The sequence below is a fragment of the Sabethes cyaneus genome, chromosome 2, assembly GCF_943734655.1.
Source record: "Sabethes cyaneus chromosome 2, idSabCyanKW18_F2, whole genome shotgun sequence".
In the NCBI taxonomy this organism is placed as follows: domain Eukaryota; kingdom Metazoa; phylum Arthropoda; class Insecta; order Diptera; family Culicidae; genus Sabethes; species Sabethes cyaneus.
Genome location: NC_071354.1, coordinates 228,223,069 through 228,242,607, shown reverse-complemented (window position 1 = coordinate 228,242,607; position 19,539 = coordinate 228,223,069). Strand labels below are relative to the sequence as shown.

The 19,539-nt window shown below is 37.6% G+C and overlaps 1 protein-coding gene across 1 annotated transcript in view; it reads right to left on the bottom strand.

The window, feature by feature from the left end:
• Window positions 1-19,539, bottom strand: part of LOC128736718 (AF4/FMR2 family member lilli) — a 152,934-nt gene that overhangs the window by 123,602 nt on the left and 9,793 nt on the right. Inside the window, exons 2-4 of the mRNA XM_053831204.1 lie at window positions 18,111-18,225; window positions 13,928-14,467; window positions 13,698-13,849 (exon numbers count right to left, since the gene is read on the bottom strand). Coding sequence (XP_053687179.1) covers window positions 13,698-13,849; window positions 13,928-14,467; window positions 18,111-18,225 — 807 coding nt within the window. The remainder of the gene's footprint in view (window positions 1-13,697; window positions 13,850-13,927; window positions 14,468-18,110; window positions 18,226-19,539) is intronic.

Below are 19,539 nucleotides of genomic sequence, written 5' to 3'. Positions count from 1 at the left end.
AGCGATGACTAACCTTTGACAGTTTTAGATTAAGGGGGATATTCATACGAACAAAGGTGCTGAAGACCATAGATGATAAAATGAAAACAAGAGACATTAGGAAAAAAGTTCCACTTTTTGCCCTTTTGGACTACTGTGCACTGGCGCGATTTGCGTCTGTGGGACGGAGTGGTCACCAATATTTGAATGCTCACAGATACAAAGGGAAAAACGATTCTGGCATTCAAAGCCACGGTGCAATAGGGCATTCGCATTGTTTATGTTTGAGAAAACTTCGTTCCCGAATCTTTACTGACAGATCCTTTAAAAACGCTCAGCTGTCATGCTGAGGGAATTTTATTTCTGTCGCAATAGCGAACGACAGTACCTAGGTCGTATAAAAGTTTACTATTTGTTGTAAATACAAAAGTGGTGCAAAATAATGGTTGTCTCTAATAATAAAGAATAAAGGTTTTGTATTAAAAAGTAGTGTTCGGAAAGGTAAATACACTTGATAGTAAATACACAGGATATTCAAAACAACTTAGAGAAGGCGCATAGGAGCCCAAAAAACAGAAAGAAAGACTAACGGCGAGAGAGATAGAGAGAGAGAGAGAGATAAAGAGAGATAGAGAGAGAGAGAGAGGACGACATAAAGAGAGATCGAGAAAGTTAGAGAGATAAATAGACAAATAGATAAATAATTAGATAGCTAAATAGATAGAGATAGAGATAGAGATAGAGATAGAGATAGAGATAGAGATAGAGATAGAGATAGAGATAGAGATAGAGATAGAGATAGAGATAGAGATAGAGATAGAGATAGAGATAGAGATAGAGATAGAGATAGAGATAGAGATAGAGATAGAGATAGAGATAGAGATAGAGATAGAGATAGAGATAGAGATAGAGATAGAGATAGAGATAGAGATAGAGATAGAGATAGAGATAGAGATAGAGATAGAGATAGAGATAGAGATAGAGATAGAGATAGAGATGGAAATGGAAATGGAAATGGAGATAGAGATAGAAATAGAAATAGACATAGAGATAGAGATAGAGAATTCGTGGGGCAGTGCCAGGCGGGTTTTATAGGGGCCCGTACTACTACGGGTCAAATTTTTACTCTCCGAGCCGGCGTTACAGCGCGCGAGGCCCTGTGCAGATTAAGCAGCGACGCCCTTTTTTACCTTTGTTATACTATACTAGAAGACCCGGCAAACTTCGTACTGCCACAAATTGGACTGAATGTTTCAAATTGTAAATTTTATGTCGAATTTGTTTATTCAATCCGGGTTGAAACTGGATGAATTTTATCTGTCAGATAGGAGCAAATGAACACAAAAAGTTTATCCAGTTCTAATCCGGATTGAATAAACAAATTCGACATTAGATGAACTGAGAGAACTACCGGTTTTTATAAAACGGAGTGTATTACAGGTGGTCGGTGTTAAGTCAGACCGAACCAAGTGACAAAACTCTGATTTCGAGAAAAACGCGTTTTGTCGCGAAAGTTTGCTGCTCTGTATGGTTTATAGCTATCAACATCAAGCGTTCGAAATCATTTCATAACTCTGGCTGTTTGCAACATTCATGTAATCTGATTAGAGTTACATATAGCTTAGAAAATTCTAGATCGTTTGCTGTTATTAACTCATTTTTTTAATGTTGCGATTTGGTCCGGTCTGATTTAACACCGACCTGGTATAAGTAGAATTTTGTAGTTTTTTAAGGAGCTCAACGTTTCTTGAGTCGATTAAACACCAGATTTTCAGAGAAGGTGTTTAATTAACAATCGTATTAAGACATTAGTAAGAAATGACAGTCTGACAAAATCTCAAAATTTATTTATTGGCTACACGTTGAAGACATGTCAGTTTAACAGCTGGTTTGTCAATTCCCAGTTGAAGTTACTTCGAACCTTCTCACATAAATTCTGCTGATTGTTAACTTATTTTTTGTAAAAAGTGATTTCGATGGCATAAACAGCACCTTATCTTATGTCGAATTTGTTTATTCAATCCGGGTTGAAACTGGATGAATTTTATCTGTCAGATAGGAGCAATTGAACCCGAAAAGTTCATCCAGTTCCAATCCGGAAATAAACAAATTCGACATTAGTCTGCTGTCTAATTATATGCAATATACGTTAAAGCATTCCTGAGAACAGAATGCTGAAATATGTCATTGTTCTATGTAACGCTCTCAAACACTTTTTATTCGCTTTAGTACTTTCATCCCATTATCATCTTCCTATTCTGTATGCTGGTTCTTAAGTTAACCATTACAGTCATGCAATGTTTTTTTATTTGATTCATAAATTAATTGATAAAAATTAAGCGAAATAATTGCATTGCCGAAACTTAATAATTGTAATTCGCAAACTACGTTAGTATTAATTACTGATCCAGTTAACTTCATTATTGCACAAAATGAATTGGTGTGGTAATTTCATTTCTAACCGCCTCCTCAAATATATGAAAATACTAATAAAAGCACCCATTTGCCTTGAATCAATTTTTATTCTTACTGTTCCTTTGGTAATTCACGCACTAAAACAATTTAACACAGAATTTTGTGCGCTTTTTATGCTTTTTGGGGGTGCAATACGAAATGAAATCGGTATTCTTCATTTGGCGATTGGGAACTGTTAATTTAGTCAATTTAGTGCTTCAACCATTTATATGAATTTCATTACTGACACTTTAGGCTTGAGCTGAGGTTTATCAATAAGTTATACTTACAACACATTACATAATGCTGATTATTTTCTGATTTTGCAAGTTCACAAAAATGGTTAATAGCAAGAATATCCCTCTTTGTTACATGTGGCGATTTCAATAAAGGTAACATGTGCTTGTTTACCGCGGTAACGGCGCTGTTAAAAATCGTACGTGGTATCGGTCGATGATCATAGTAGCCAGTAATATGGCGCATTGAATGTGCTGCAGGTTTTATATGGAAAACTAATTTTTGGAGTTTTCCAATCTCTTCAGTAAATTTTACAATTTTTCTCGCCGTAAAGACATAGCGGTGGTGGAAACGAACACAATAAAAAAAGATCACTCAAATCGGACGCTCCGTTCTCAAGTGATGCGCGGTCGAACTTTTTCACTCCTCTTTTATATATAAGATAACAAAGGTTTAGGAATTGGTCGAAAAACATGAAGTTGATCTAAGGCCCGGAGGGCCGAGTCACATATACCAATCGATAGGGTTCGACGAATTGAGTAATGTCTGTGTGTGTGTGTGCGCTGCTTATTTTCTCGGAGATGGCTGAACCGATTTGTCTGCTATTACTTTTGTTTGAAAGGTATTATAGTGGAAAATATCACTATTGTGAATTTCAAGGCAGCATACGATACAGTTGAACGAGAACAGCTATAGCAGATAATGCACCGTAATCGTGCTCGTAGTCGTAGTCGAACAAGCTGACGCTACCCGGAGCTAAGTGATGTGATACGTGCGCATTTCGGGGGCACTACCGAGTCCTTCCGAATCAGGCAGAGGATTGCGACAAGGGGATGGACTGTTCTGTACTTTATCCAACATCGATACTGAAGGCCATCGAAACGAGACGAACTATCTTCAGTAAGAGTAGCCAACTCCTAGCCTTCGCAGACGACCTCGACGTCATAAGTGGAAACCTTAGGACGACGGAGGCAATCTACGCCGGACTAAAAACGGAGGCATCAGGAATAGAGGGGCCCAACGTGTTAGATGGCTCGGCCAGGTTGAAGCCGACTTGCGTGTGTCGGGACGCGCAACGAATTGGCGACGACCCAGGCCAGGACAAAGAATAGTGGAGAATAATCTTGGATACAGATTATTTTTTTTTATTTTTTTTGCTCTTGAACAACTGGTTACGAAGTCCGTTGTATTAAAACGGAAGGTCAAGTTCCGACAGCGAAATGTAGCAATAAGGTTTCACTTCAATTTGCTTTTTTATCGATATTTATCCAATAATCATGCCCGTGTTAAAAATTTATTGGCATTCTGGAGATATTCGGCCCATTTTGTACGATAATTCTTGTCAATATTCGGCAAACCCCCATAAGAAACGAGCTCTGCCAACGCACCAGTCTTTACCTCATTCGCTCGGCCGCTTTCTAGGTGTGCTGCCACGGATGGCCGACCGGTGACGAGCCGTTTGCGTGCACGAGATTTTGGCATGAGATTCCGCATCGAGCAGCCAGCCGCCGGCCGCCGGCTGGCTGTAGCATGTCTCTTTCGGATCGCTTTTGATTTCACGCGTAAACTTTTAGAAACAAACATTCGGCAGGGGTAAAAATAACATCTATGCTTTTTAAAAATAGGCGAATGGTCGTTTGAGATATTAATAGCAGCGTCGTACACTCTTTTGATACGTTGCTGTGTAGCGTGCAGCCAGCAGCGTAGGAGGTTGCGGGTCGCGGCATGGACCCGGATGGCAACCAAGGGCTAGGGTTAGTGCTGCCCTGCAGTACGATGAGTGTACGAATTTCCACATAACCATTATAAATGTGCCGCTTGACGTCACTACCTAGTTTGGGATTATAAATAGAATGACGCGCCGAGCTGCATCATGCTGCTGTCCCTACCGTGTCACGCTCGTACCAGCGCGGCGCAGCATTGGGATGCGATGCTAATGAAAGAGAAATTAAAGCATGAATGTACGACGAATGGGCGGAAGCTGCAAGCGGGCGCGGAAAGGGTTCTACTTGTTGATATGTAAATTACGTTTCACAAACAATGGGGCTGCTGCAGTACTTTGTTTAGCGGTTAGGACTGTAAATTTGCAGTTTGTTTGTACAGCTAAAATCCACAAATCGTACTCGATGGAAAATAGACTGAGCTGAACCACCCCGCGGGTGTCGTCGTTGTCGTTGTCGTCGGGCAGGCCCAGTAATGGCAACAAAAAGTAATTGACCCGATGGCAGCACCGGATCGCAGGCTTTGGCCTCGCTCAAGGCTATTTTATTATTATGGGCGCAGGGTTCCGCTAACTTTGCTAACAATAGGCCAACTTCGATGGTTGGTAGGAAGCGTCGATAAGGAGGGTATTGATGCCATCAGGATAAGAGAAAAGTGTGATTTTGTTCCCCTAATTCGAATTCTCCTTAATTTTGAGCTCTTGATTATAGTAGGCGCACAATGAAAAAGAGAAGATAAGTTTTTGAGCTATCAACTGATTCGTCTCCATGTGAAGTAAATTAATGGAGACGGAAGTACTTTGTAATGCGCAGAAGTGATTTATTGTTACGTACTGCTTTAAAAAACGTTCCTCTTAAAAAGTTGAAAAAAATGTTGTTAATTAATAAGTCTGCTGTTTTAAACTAACTCACACGCAGTATCACAGAGGTAAGTAATTGCTAAGACTACCAAAACGGAGCATTGGAGAAAGGTGATGCCATCATATTCGTCACCAACTCAAGCGTGCCTGTTCGTGTCTGCAGAGGAATCCGGCACCGAACGAAATTTAATTATTGTAATTAATTTTCTGCCGAAAAGTTTTCCACCATCATCGTCAGTCAGCATTTAAAAATTCGCGTGAATTGCGCGGTTAATGAAGAAGGCACAGTGGTAAACGGAACCGAACCATAAACGGAAGAATTTCTTGTGCGATTTTAATTAAAATCAACCCGAGCCGGTGGGTGATCGATTTCGCTGGCTGCCAAGCCGGCAGTGTGTATCCATAAGCGTGAAGTATGGCATAAAGCTGAGAGGACTTTTATTGTAGTAAAAATGTCCGTCGACATAATTTGAACTTTCAAATGGTCTGCAGCCAGCAGCGCCCTAACTCGTGAAGCAATTACGATCTACTGCTGCTGATACAAAAGAATTATGGCGAAAAATGCTGTTAAACCGAAGCAAATGAAGCACGCTTCGTGAGAAACTGAACTGGCTGAGTTTTCAGAATTCACTGTTGGTCAGAAAATTTTTCGCTCACGCTTTCGGTCGGTAGTTTACTTGCAATTAATGGTTGTCAAATAATTGAGTAGGAAGAAATATTTCTCATTACGAATTAAGCTGATGGTGTGCAGAATATTATTTATAATGCTTTTTAGCCAGGTGATTTCCGCTCGCTAGCTTGTATCAGAAGAAACAATCATCGTTTAGAATTAAATTCTGCTTAATGAACTTTACCTACAACGATTCTGGATGCGGTGATTGCATCAGATTTTATGCACTAGTCATTTATCAAGTTTAATTATCAAACCAAAGAAAGCTTGAAGGTATAATAATATTATGCGGCAACGTTCCATAGCAATCATTTATAAATTGCCGATTAAAAATTTTTATTCCTACAGAGTTCCTGCAGAAATTAAATTACGAAACCCTAATTACACGATTTTTATGGACTGAAATAATCTGTCGCTATTGATTGAGAAACAATAATTAAACTACTCACGAACTATTTATGCCAATAGCGTTTGCGGTGAATAATACCCTTACAAATGCTTTCAAATAGTGTGAAATATGCTTTCACGAATATTTTTACATTTTTTTTTATGTTACAAGTTACTGGTAGAAAATGTCAAATGGCGGAGCTTGTAAACATAATCACGGCTGAGCCGCTGCGCTGCGAGCTGCCGACTATAAACCAGCATTTCTTTAGTTTCAGTTTACTTCACTATAAACTTATTGACGTGGCGAAAGCTGGAAAGTCCTTGAAAGGAGTTCATTGAAGGAACTGCTGCAACTTTGATGTCGTGTTTTTATTTCTTTATAGATCGGCAGTGTTATTAAATTTGTTCGCAAACAAACATCTATAAACTAGCTCTAGACTCTTATTTATAACGGTAGTTATTTGAATCGACGGAGGGAATGGTAGAAAAAAGTAATGAAACAAAGGTGTTGATAGCACCTCAGGGCTCGCATTGTAACTAGGTTCGATCCGCGGGTTCTCCAGCTTGGGTAAAGAGGAACGTTATACAAACTTAATAAGCGTTGCATGAATGACCCTCAATATTCCGTTCTTTCCCCTTAACGTTTTTTCTCCTCTGAGATACTATCAACACCTTTGTTTCATTACGTTCTTCTACCGTTTTTTGGTTCCATGTTCCAGCTTTAAGGCCTTAAGTCTGATTTGGTGTAAATTTCAGTCAAGTTTTATATCCAATTTCATAACAATTTCAATTCTAACATCAAGTAAAATTTAAAGAAAATTTTTTAGCTCAATGTTAATTCCATATTCAACTTGAATTCGAACTAATTAAACGTTATTACATTTAGCGTCTCAGCAGAATTTCGAATTCCAAGTCCTTTTTCGACTGCTATTTCAAGTCCAATATGAAATCCAATTTTAAGTAGAATTTCAACCCCAGTTTCATAAGTTTCATTAGTTCTAATTCCAAGTCTGATTTTGACCTCAATTTATTAGTAAATTCGTTTGGCAGCTGCTTCAAGTGTTCCTCAAGATAGTCACTTTGAATCGCAATTTTTCACACTCTACCTAAATTACGTGCACCTCCGCAGCCACTGACCTTTCCACATCGTGATTGATCTATTCATGATTCATGCTCATGTTATGTACCACATCTCTCTCTCTCTCTTTCTCTCTCTCTCTCTCACACACACACACACATACTTCTCTTTGCTCATTCGCTCAATTAAATAAAGTAAAACAGTATTGCGATTTCCAGCGTATTTTCTGATTGTATTGAAGTGAAGTAAATGAAAGCATCTATTAAAGTGTATAAGCAGAACAGCTGTAAATATATTGCAGGTTTCAGCGCCCAACCGGCGAGAATTTAATACCGCCTGCCGGGGTGAGATTGTGCCAAAAAAGCATATGTTTTTGTTATTTAGCTTGATATACACATAATAATTTAGCAATTAAGTTGATTTAAAGCCCGTCAATATATACTTCAATGTGTTGTTAACAACTGCCAGAAAGGTTTAAATACAATGAACATTGATAATATTAAAGTTACATGAATTTTGGCACAATCTCACGCCTTCTAGGCGGTGACATTGTGCCAAAACCATAAAGTTAAGCTAAATCTATACCAATAAAAATGGATTTCTGTCTGTCTGCCCGTATGTTCCTTATAAACTCGAAAACTACTGAACCGATCGGCGTGAAAATTTGCATATAGGGGTTTCTGGGGCCCCTCCCTCCACTAAGAGAGGGGGGACCCATTCAAATGAAATACAAATTTCTGCATAACTCCAGAACTAAACAAGCAAATAACAAGAATTTTTTCTATGATGAATTTAGACCCCTCCCAACTTAAGGAGGGGGGGGGCTCCTATACAAATGAAATACAAATTTCCTCATAACTCCAGAACTAATCAAGCAAATGGAGCCAAATTTGGCATGTGGGGAATTTTGGAGGCGGGATTTTTTTATGATGGTTTGAGACCTCTCACTCATGTGGTAGGGGGATAAGGACTTTCGTACAAACAAAACAGAAATTTTTGTGCAACTCAAAAACTAATCGAACTCGTGAAATTTTAGACTCTTTCATAAAACATTAGTCAATAACAAGACCACCAAAAACTACCAATAGTAGCATTAGATGATTCAGCGCGAGACGGCCACAGGCCGCGAGTGTTGCCGGCGACCTGCCTTCGGAAGTGCTGGCCACTGCGGGGGGAGCAGCCCCCCGTAGAGGTCACCTCTATCTAGGTTTATTTCTTTTCCCAGATCTACTGACCTCTATTACTTTCCTTCAGTTGGGTCACCCCTGCGAAATGGTACTTTCTACGAAAGGTTTTTCGCGAAATGGTATTCTGCGAAACTCTATATTCCGCGTTATGATCAACCGAGAATTGGTGTTCCGTAAAATGGTATTCGGCGAAATGGCTTGTAATGTTGGTGAATATTTAAATGCTATCCGCTTTATTTTATCAGGCTAAGCAATGGGGAGAGTTGTTTTCTACTTTACTGTGAGGAAAACTTGTATATTAAAACACCCATGAACTTCCCAGAAACTTGCAAAACTCGAGATTGTGACAATCCGAAATTCATGATTTATGTACAACACAGTTTAATTTGTGGCAATATGAAGCTGGTCGGGTCAGCTAGTTTCTCAATAAATACGTTTGGCAGCTGCTTCAAGTGTTCCCAAAGATAGTCACTTTGGATCGTAATTTTTCACACTCTACGTAAATTACATTTTCTCTGCAGCCATTGGCCTCTCCACATCTTGATTGATGTATTCATGATTCATGCTCATGTTATGCACCTCTCTCTCTCTCTCTCTCTCTCTCTCTCTCTCTCTCTCTCTCTCTCTCTCTCTCTCTCTCTCTCTCTCTTGTTCTCTTTGTTCTCCCTGTCTGTATTCTTTCTCTCTATTATTTTTCCTCATTCTCTCAATTAAATGAAGCTAAACAGTATTTAAACGATTTCCAGAAGTGAAGTGAACGAAAGCAGTTACTCAAGTGCTTAAGCAGCACAGCTATAAATATATTGCAGGTTTCAGCGCCCAACCGGCGAAAACTTAATACCTTCTATGACTCGTTTGCAATAACCCTTCATGCAATAACCATGCATTGATATCTGGAACTCCGCAAGGGAGTCGTCTGAGACACTTCAACTTTTTTTCGGAATAATTTTAATAATATGATGATGATGATGTATTGCAATTCATCAAAAACAATTAAGATAAATTCGATAAAATACAATGCTAACTCACTCAAGTCGCATTTTACGCGAAGGATACGTTCCGTGTGAATCACAACCGCATAAATTCCAAAATCAGCGTAAAAAATTGCGTAAATTCCAACAATCGCGTCCAACAATCGCGTAAAAATAGTCGTGTAAAAACAAACCGTGTTAGAGGAGACTTCAGTGTATATTTTATTGTTAGTTGTTACATTCAATGGGAAACGGTCATTGATGCCATACGACTTATATTTGAATTTACTGATATCTTACAAATGGCCCTTGCACTATTGTCTTGCAAAGCCTCAAAGACCAAATTTAAGTGCTTGCCTACCACAGCGATGCCATTGTCGTTGTACCACACTTGGTTTGGTCGAATATGGATAGTGCCAGCGTACCAGTTGGCCTCGAGCTATGACAGTGGTCTAGTAAGGCAGTGGTCATACGTTCAAATCCCGACTGGGAGAGACTGTTACAACCAATCCTTGAGCGGCCATAGCGGACAGTTCCAGCGTGCTACCAACCGTGCATGAAATGTCCTGCATACACCCAAGTAGCACTTGTAACTAATCATAAAAATAAAAATATACAAAAAGGTTGAACAGCAGCTACATTTAGGATACTTGTAACGAGTTAGGTTACATAAAATTAAAAATAGTTACTTTTTAGTTTTCTAGTGACAAAAATCTCAAAAAGTTACCAGGTAGTTACCAAATGACCAAATTGAAACCATTTTTTCGAGCTGTCAACAACTTGGTCATCGCAAAACAGTCACCTTTCAGTTACGAGTTACCAAATAGTTATCAAGTGACACAAATGAAACCTTTTTCCAAACTGTCATCAACTTGCTGGTCGCAAAACAGTTAATTTTCCGTTACGAGCAGTTACGAAGTCAAAAAAGTCAGCTAGTAACACTTTCGCAACAACTTGTTCACTGTTCCTTGTAAACACAACGGATTAAGCAAAAACTAGAACTCAAGAATGTTACTAATGGTAAAGATAAACAATTAGTACACAGGTTGCAAAATGCTCTTGTAAATGCGTTTATTTACTTAATTGATGGTACTTGGAATCTTCTCCGCACAGACATTGATATTAAATAAACAAATTTTGATTATTCTCAAACGAAATCGGCAATGAAAATAGGTTACAGTGTAACTTAGAAATGACGACATAAGAAATAAGTAACTACAACAGATTTAATATTGGTTACCGTAACCGATAGCGTAACCAGGTCGAAGGCTAAGGTTACGTGCAACTAGAATGTAACTGAAATGTAACCTTCCATGATTAAAACTGCTGGCAAACTGTATTATTCAAACTGAAACTATTCTTTGATATTAACTTAACACTTTCTTTTCACAACAATCACTAAAAACACCTTTTCCCAATATCTATGAACAATGTCTGCTTCATATCATTTCATGCAATATGCTGAAAAGTATACAAAACTTCAAGGACGATGGTGTAGTAGAAAACCAAAGGCAAAATGGCTATGAATTTTACTAAGTGATAGCGAAAACAATTTGTTTTTTAATGATTTCTAGGTGAATGCTTCACTAATTCATTATTGCTAAAAATAAATTTAAAAAATCAGAAAATTAAAATTTTTATATTTATACATATTTGTTTTACAAAAAATCAATTTTTCAGAGAAGTAAGTAACGAAAAGCTAGATTAAATCAGAGCGCGTGAATTTTTCAAAGCTAGAATCATGCATTTCACCATGAATTTGAAACTGCACTTTTAATTTGTGTTGAAATAACAAGCGAAATTTATACACTCTTCTATATTCAACAGTTAAATTTACTGCTTGACGTTGACAGCAGTGGATTGAAATAATAAACCTGCTGCATTGTTTTCGCTATGCAATAAAAGTTTCAAGATAACTAGTTTGCCACCAATTGAAAGTCAATTTACAGTTTATGTGTAACTTCAATAGTAACCATTTTGTAACTATACATGTTACATATTGGTTATTGAGTAACTGTTTCGGTTGCACAACTGTTATATTTTAGGTTACTGTAACCGAAGTTTTACATTTAAATTTGTCGCATATCAGCCGCTGCGACTCAATTGTGACAACGTGTGCTACTTGGGCAACCAATTGCATCGTAGCACTAGCCCTGCAATTGTCCTGTACCGTCAAACGGGGTAACTTGCAACAGCGGGGTAACATGCAACAACACTATTTCGATCCAATTTACTGTACTTTTTGATCTGTTACTTAAATTTTTAATCTATGTCAGTCACTGAATCTTGTTGTTAACAGTTCAAAGAAGCCTTAAATACTGTTATATTGATTTTCTGCTGTTTTGGTGATTTTTAAAAAATCCCACAAGATGGTGTCAAATTCATCGTCAATTTTTCGCAAGTAAAACGTTTGTGTCACCCACAGACACTTCAAATAAAAGAAGCCTAACATATATTTTTTATAGTAAAATGAACGATAAGGAAACAAAATAATTGATTTATAATGACTAATTTTGTTTATCTTACTTGTTATCATGTTATTCGTAAAACAAGTACTTAAACGGGGTAACTTGCAACAGCTGGTAGATACAAAAACCTGTGTTTCGTTAGCTTCAAGAGGCAAGTTATCATTTAATTTTGCATCAAACAATACTAAAGCACACCTGAAGAGTGTAAGATACTTTCGGTAAGTCGGAAATTTGCCAGTTTTTCTCTGGATATACTGAAAATTGCCATAGAAGAGGCCAAAAAGAAAATAACCTCACAGAGAGAATCGACCAGCAATATGACAGTGTTTAATTACGATCACTCGCAACGTAATAAACATTCATATATTACGTAACCGAGATATCGATGATTTTTAACTCTCCCGCTCCACTTCATGACGCGATTTTGCATAGTGGATATACGAGGTGTAATGCGTTGTTACACAACTCCCGCTTCCGTAAGTGCGTTACGTAAAATGTGAATGGTCCTTAAAGAAGGCAGCTCTATCGGATCCAGACAAGGAATATCAACTGCATGAATAATATAAAAGGTTATTTCTGTAATTTCCGTTACGGGGCTCATAAATTTTTTTTCACTAACGTGACATAGGACATTTAAGCGTATATTCATAGCAGAAGCATTAAAAATCGTCAGTCGGATTATCATTTGCATATTCAAGTCAAAAGAAACTCACATAAATCTTTAAATTCGTTCAATTTCCAAAAAATATTGCTTGTTGCAAGTTACCCCGTGTAAGGGGCTACTAGTAACAAATTAGTTAAAAAATTCTACAACAGCCAATATTGATCGCATATTTTTTCTCAATATGAGAAATTGTTCTATGCTAGACCTAATAACTTTGTATTGATTAAATGTCCTCAAATGTACTACAGATAAGTTTTCACTTGCCCTCATAGTTGAGAACTGTTGCAAGTTACCCCGTTTGACGGTACACTAACAGTTGGCTGCGAAGTCTGTCGAACAAAAAAGCAAGAGGCTAAATTCCGTCGGAATGTAGCAGCGCCAAGACTTTGCTTTGCAGCTTGTTAAGCTCGGACAGAAACGGTGATCAACCTCAAGAAGTTCAAGAAAAGACAAAAACCTCCCTCATCTGAGGGCTCTCGTTGGAATAATTTCCTGGTTAATGGTTACAGAAGAAATGTAAGCATCATCGAACGAGGTTCAAATAAAATTCATCCTCCATAATGATCGTATTCCGTTGGGAAATTCTCGTAGCGTTTCGTTCTTTCTCAAACCATTTTTGGCGCGTCTTCTCTTAGTGACAACTTTCGGATTCCATTTGAAAGGAGACATTCGAACGACTCTTAGGATCAACTATCTGGTTTTCTGTCGATGGTCAGACGTTCTTCCAATTGTTTTTGAACATCACATAATTTAACGGTTTAGTCAACTCACAAGCGAGCACTCAGTGATTTCCTTTGTAGTTCGATTACATAAAAACGACGACTGTAATTGCAATATAATCGATGCTTCCTTTGATTTCAAAGCAAAAGGGGACGCAAGATTATTTTTCACTTTATAATAAAAGTTTGGGAAGTTCAAGACAAACATTATTGGGGAACTTTAAAAGTTTAGGTTTCTATGAGTGTTATTGTGAGATTTTTTTCAACCAACCACATCGAAGCCGACCTTCTAACGAACTCACCTGGTAGCTGATCAGCAAAGGCGTATCTGGTCCATTGATTACGGTGATATTTTCGTCCTCTCCATCGTCGATACTCTGGTTCATCACGACACTGGTGGAGCTTTCGTCATCCAACGAGCTGAGCAGTGGATCGCTTTGGCCGGAAGTGTCACCTGGCAAGTAAACACGTTAATTAATACCCTCGCAGAAGCTTAGCATCCGTCCCGGTTCGGAGTACATAATTTACTTACCCAAATCAATCGAATCGTTCGTTTCGGTGTCTGTGGTCGCTGTCACATTGGTCACATGGGTGGAAGCTGAATCCGTCGAAGTGTTGATCGTTGCTTCGGACGTGGTCGAGGAACCCATAACAACTACCTTCGGTACGACCGAAGTCGCCGGACAGGAAGCACCACCACCACCACCACCACCACCGATTGAAGCCGGTGCACAGGGAACGGTCGTTCCGGCAGGCGTTCCGCTCGTTACCGACGAACTCACGCCACCGATGGTGGCAGCTTTCGGTGATTTGCTAACACGGGCCTTTTGAAAGTAGAACCTTCGCAAGGCCGTGCTTGGGTTGGTGCTGTGCGATGACGAGGATGACGACGGCGGTGTGCTGACGACAGTGTCCGTTTCCGATGATCCGCTCGAGTGCACCGGACTGGACGGATGGCCGCCAGCTGTCGTCGACGTTGTTGGCGCGACCGCACTCGGGCTGCAGCACACGATATCCATCTGGGGTTGCTGGGGCTGCGTAACGGAAACTGTCATTGCACTGTGAGTTGTCACTGGAAAAAGAAGGGGGAGAGAAGCGGGGGAAATATTGATTGAGAATTGAATGCAAATGGAGCAAAAAAAAAAACAGTGAACGAGGCAATAAACTACATCAATGGCACTTTCTTTCATCGTATTGTTAGATTCGACTGCTCGATGTATAACACATTAAATATTCAACAATAATTCGCATTGATGTAAATGTGAATGTTCGTTTGGTTCATGTTCGAGAAAGGTTTGCTCGCTGAACAATCCAATCACAATAAAAGTACAAAGCACCATTAGTGGAAAAATATATTTTCGCCCCGATTGCAACCAGCACCGGTGTCGTTCGTTGAGTTTTTTCCTCTCTCCTTTTCACCACCAATGACAATGATAAGAGCTGCGTCCCATTCTTTGGCCAAATAAGATCATAGTAATAAAATCAGAATAGAAGACCGGAGAGCAGTTGATTGATATTGGCCACATGCTCCGCACCATTGACAATGCGCATTCTTTTATGCTCTCCTTTGTGGAATCCGGTGCTAACCGGTTGAGTGGGAGTTCCTGCCTGCAGTCGCAATAAATATGTGACGTCCGAATCCGCCGAAGGTACTTCAGGAAGTTTCCAGCAGAGCGGTTAGCGGTAAACAATCTTATTCGAAACAAAGCACGTTTCTAGTTTCACTACAGCGTATCGGTTTGTTATTGTTTTACTCTCCATATTTATTTGCGAGAAACTTGCTGCTTTTACTAGTTCCGCGTGAAGCAAGATTTATGCGGAAAAGATCACATGGGGTTCCGTGTAATTTTGCCACCGTGCCTTAGCCTTGTGTCAGGTCATTCTGCGGGCCTCTGAGCTTGTAGGAATTTATTTTTACGACAATAGTCTTTCGGAAATCAAAAATCAAAAACTCGGAACTCAAAAACTAAAAACAAAAAAATAAAAACTCAAAACTAAAAACTCAAAATTCAAAACTTAAAACTCAAAACTCAAAATTCAAAACTCAAAACTCAAAACTCAAAACTCAAAACTCAAAGCTCAAAGCTCAAAGCTCAAAGCTCAAAGCTCAAAGCTCAAAACTCAAAGCTCAAAGCTCAAAACTCAAAACTCAAAACTCAAAACTCAAAACTCAAAACTCAAAACTCAAAACTCAAAACTCAAAACTCAAAACTCAAAACTCAAAACTCAAAACTCAAAACTCAAAACTCAAAACTCAAAACTCAAAACTCAAAACTCAAAACTCAAAACTCAAAACTCAAAACTCAAAACTTAAAACACAAAACTCAAAGCTCAAAACTCCAAATTTAGCAATCAAATAACAAAACTACTCAAAATTAAAACGAAAACAGAAAACAGAAAACAGAAAACAGAAAACAGAAAACAGAAAACAGAAAACAGAAAACAGAAAACAGAAAACAGAAAACAGAAAACAGAAAACAGAAAACAGAAAACAGAAAACAGAAAACAGAAAACAGAAAACAGAAAACAGAAAACAGAAAACAGAAAACAGAAAACAGAAAACAGAAAACAGAAAACAGAAAACAGAAAACAGAAAACAGAAAACAGAAAACAGAAAACAGAAAACAGAAAACAGAAAACAGAAAACAGAAAACAGAAAACAGAAAACAGAAAACAGAAAACAGAAAACAGAAAACAGAAAACAGAAAACAGAAAACAGAAAACAGAAAACAGAAAACAGAAAACAGAAAACAGAAAACAGAAAACCGAAAACAGAAAACAGAAAACAGAAAACAGAAAACAGAAAACAGAAAACAGAAAACAGAAAACAGAAAACAGAAAACAGAAAACAGAAAACAGAAAACAGAAAACAGAAAACAGAAAACAGAAAACAGAAAACAGAAAACAGAAAACAGAAAACAGAAAACAGAAAACAGAAAACAGAAAACAGAAAACAGAAAACAGAAAACAGAAAACAGAAAACAGAAAACAGAAAACAGAAAACAGAAAACAGAAAACAGAAAACAGAAAACAGAAAACAGAAAACAGAAAACAGAAAACAGAATAAATAGGAAAAGGAAAAGGAAAAGGAAAAGGAAAAGGAAAAGGAAAAGGAAAAGGAAAAGGAAAAGGAAAAGGAAAAGGAAAAGGAAAAGGAAAAGGAAAAGGAAAAGGAAAAGTAAAAGTAAAAAGTAAAAAGTAAAAAGTAAAAAGTAAAAAGTAAAAAGTAAAAAGTAAAAAGTAAAAAGTAAAAAGTAAAAAGTAAAAAGTAAAAAGTAAAAAGTAAAAAGTAAAAAGTAAAAAGTAAAAAGTAAAAAGTAAAAAGTAAAAAGTAAAAAGTAAAAAGTAAAAGTAAAAAGTAAAAAGTGAAAAGTAAAAAGTAAAAAGTAAAAAGTAAAAAGTAAAAAGTAAAAAGTAAAAAGTAAAAAGTAAAAAGTAAAAAGTAAAAAGTAAAAAGTAAAAAGTAAAAAGTAAAAAGTAAAAAGTAAAAAGTAAAAAGTAAAAAGTAAAAAGTAAAAAGTAAAAAGTAAAAAGTAAAAAGTAAAAAGTAAAAAGTAAAAAGTAAAAAGTAAAAAGTAAAAAGTAAAAAGTAAAAAGTAAAAAGTAAAAAGTAAAAAGTAAAAAGTAAAAAGTAAAAAGTAAAAAGTAAAAAGTAAAAAGTAAAAAGTAAAAAGTAAAAAGTAAAAAGTAAAAAGTAAAAAGTAAAAAGTAAAAAGTTAAAAGTTAAAAGTAAAAAGTTAAAAGTAAAAAGTAAAAAGTAAAAAGTAAAAAGTAAAAAGTAAAAAGTAGAAAGTAAAAAGTAAAAAGTAAAAAGTAAAAAGTAAAAAGTAAAAAGTAAAAAGTAAAAAGTAAAGAGTAAAAAGCAAAAAGTAAAAAGTAAAAAGTAAAAAGTAAAAAGTAAAAAGTCAGACAGTTAGTCAGTCAGGTCAGTCAGTCAGTAAAAAGTAAAAAGTAAAAAGTAAAAAGTAAAAAGTAAAAAGTAAAAAGTAAAAAGTAAAAAGTAAAAAGTAAAAAGTAAAAAGTAAAAAGTAAAAAGTAAAAAGTAAAAAGTAAAAAGTAAAAAGTAAAAAGTAAAAAGTAAAAAGTAAAAAGTAAAAAGTAAAAAGTAAAAAGTAGAAAGTAAAAAGTAAAAAGTAAAAAGTAAAAAGTAAAAAGTAAAAAGTAAAAAGTAAAAAGTAAAGAGTAAAAAGCAAAAAGTAAAAAGTAAAAAGTAAAAAGTAAAAAGTAAAAAGTAAAAAGTCAGACAGTTAGTCAGTCAGGTCAGTCAGTCAGTCAGTCAGTCAGTCAGTCAGTCATCGGTTGGCTTTTGTTATAAAAATTACAAAAAAATTCTTGTTTTCCTTACCATCACTAAACAAATCACTTCAAATTATTCATGAGCCGGCGATATAAATTTACGTAAAGTTTACTTTCTACTGGACTTTCACCCCTTTTACTCGCCTAAAGTTTATGCACAGAGAAAATGAACTTCGCGAAACAATTGAACAACAACACAAAGACCGGAAGGTAATGTTTGTTCTCGTTGAATACCCCGTTCGTTCGTTCGTTCGGTCGGGAAAGATTGAAGTAAACACAAACAAAACGAAAAAAATCAAATGGCAAAATAATCGACGCCTGCTTTCTGGGTGTGTTTACGATCAGTTACCACGTGCCAAACGTGCCTGCCTTGATTGTCATTCCAATCCAACATGGATGCAAATTCGCAACTCACTCACCTTTGATTTTCCGTGGCGTGGATGGGGGTGCTGGTGTTGGAGCCGGCGATCTGGAACTATCCCGTTCTCGCTGCTGGTGACATCGGGAAGACGACACACGTTCGACAACTTCTGTCTGCAAATAAACAGAAACCAGAACCAAACGGTAAAATGTGGGGTGGGTCAGAGCAGGGCGAAAGTTGTTTATTGTTTGATAATGTATTGTTTTGCGTTGTAGGTGGATGCAGCCGACACTGTTGCTCGCTCGGTGTCGAATCATATAGTTTTCAGTTCAAACTGGCTGGCTGCTGGTTGGAAGGTGTTACGGAATGCGAAAACAAGCACCAATCTGGACAGTTTCGGGTTTTATTTGTTTACCGATTCGGTTGTTTGGTGAAACTTCCTCCATTATTGTTTGCCTGCTAGGGGTCTATTTATTGGAATGTATTCTGATTGGTAGCTACGGGTGGAAAGCACACGAGCCGCACCCAAATGCTACAGTTTCAGATTTAGGTATAGATATAGACATAGTACATACACGATGCAAGATGAAATCTCGATCACAATGGTTAGGGTTGCCACGGGCCGAAAGTAAATATTATGTTACGGGGCTGACAATTGGTGAAATAACATGACTCAACGCGGTTTGCTGGCCAATTGCGTATCGATTTATTGGCGTTTGATGAATGGTATAGGTCACGGATATTATTAGTGACTGTTCCCAATTAAGCTTAATGAAGTAGGAAACTTTAAGCGGCCATATAATTATTTACCCGGATGTTTTTTGACGAAACTGTTCGTTATCTTAACGTATGTCAGTCACCTATCCAAACGAACGCCTACTTCGTTTGGGGTCAACCCGTGACATCAGAAACGAATTTCGTACCCCCCCGTTAGCGAAGGTCAGGACATCTAGATAATCACAACATAAATTGGTTGATGGTTTCCCAGTGTGGACAAATCCGAACGCATCGCCCACGAAAGACGACGAATTGGACGAAGGAATCTGTCGAAAGCATGATAGAAAAAATTTAATTCACTTTGAGTGCCCTCCACCACTCAGCGACATTGATTGCACAATGATAACCTGATACGTATCCATACTTATGTAAGGTGCAGGTATTGATAACGCGGAAGGCGAGACGGAAACGCGGCAAAATGATTGCTATCATTAATTTTATTTGGAATTAATTTGATTTGTCTGTCTGAATGTCTGCAGCGAACGCAGCCGCCCGTGCCCGCCGTGCCGTCGATGTTGATAACGAACGTCGTCGGGGCGGGTGGGTGGTGGTTAATGCCACTGAATTATTCAGAGCTTTAGCTTTCGAGATAACATCGAACGTTCCCGGGCTAAGTGGAGAACAACAGAAACTATTCTGCTTCGTGTTATTGGGATCAAAATTTCGATGACACACTAATTGGCTGGGTAGAGAGGGAAAAGCTGATTTAA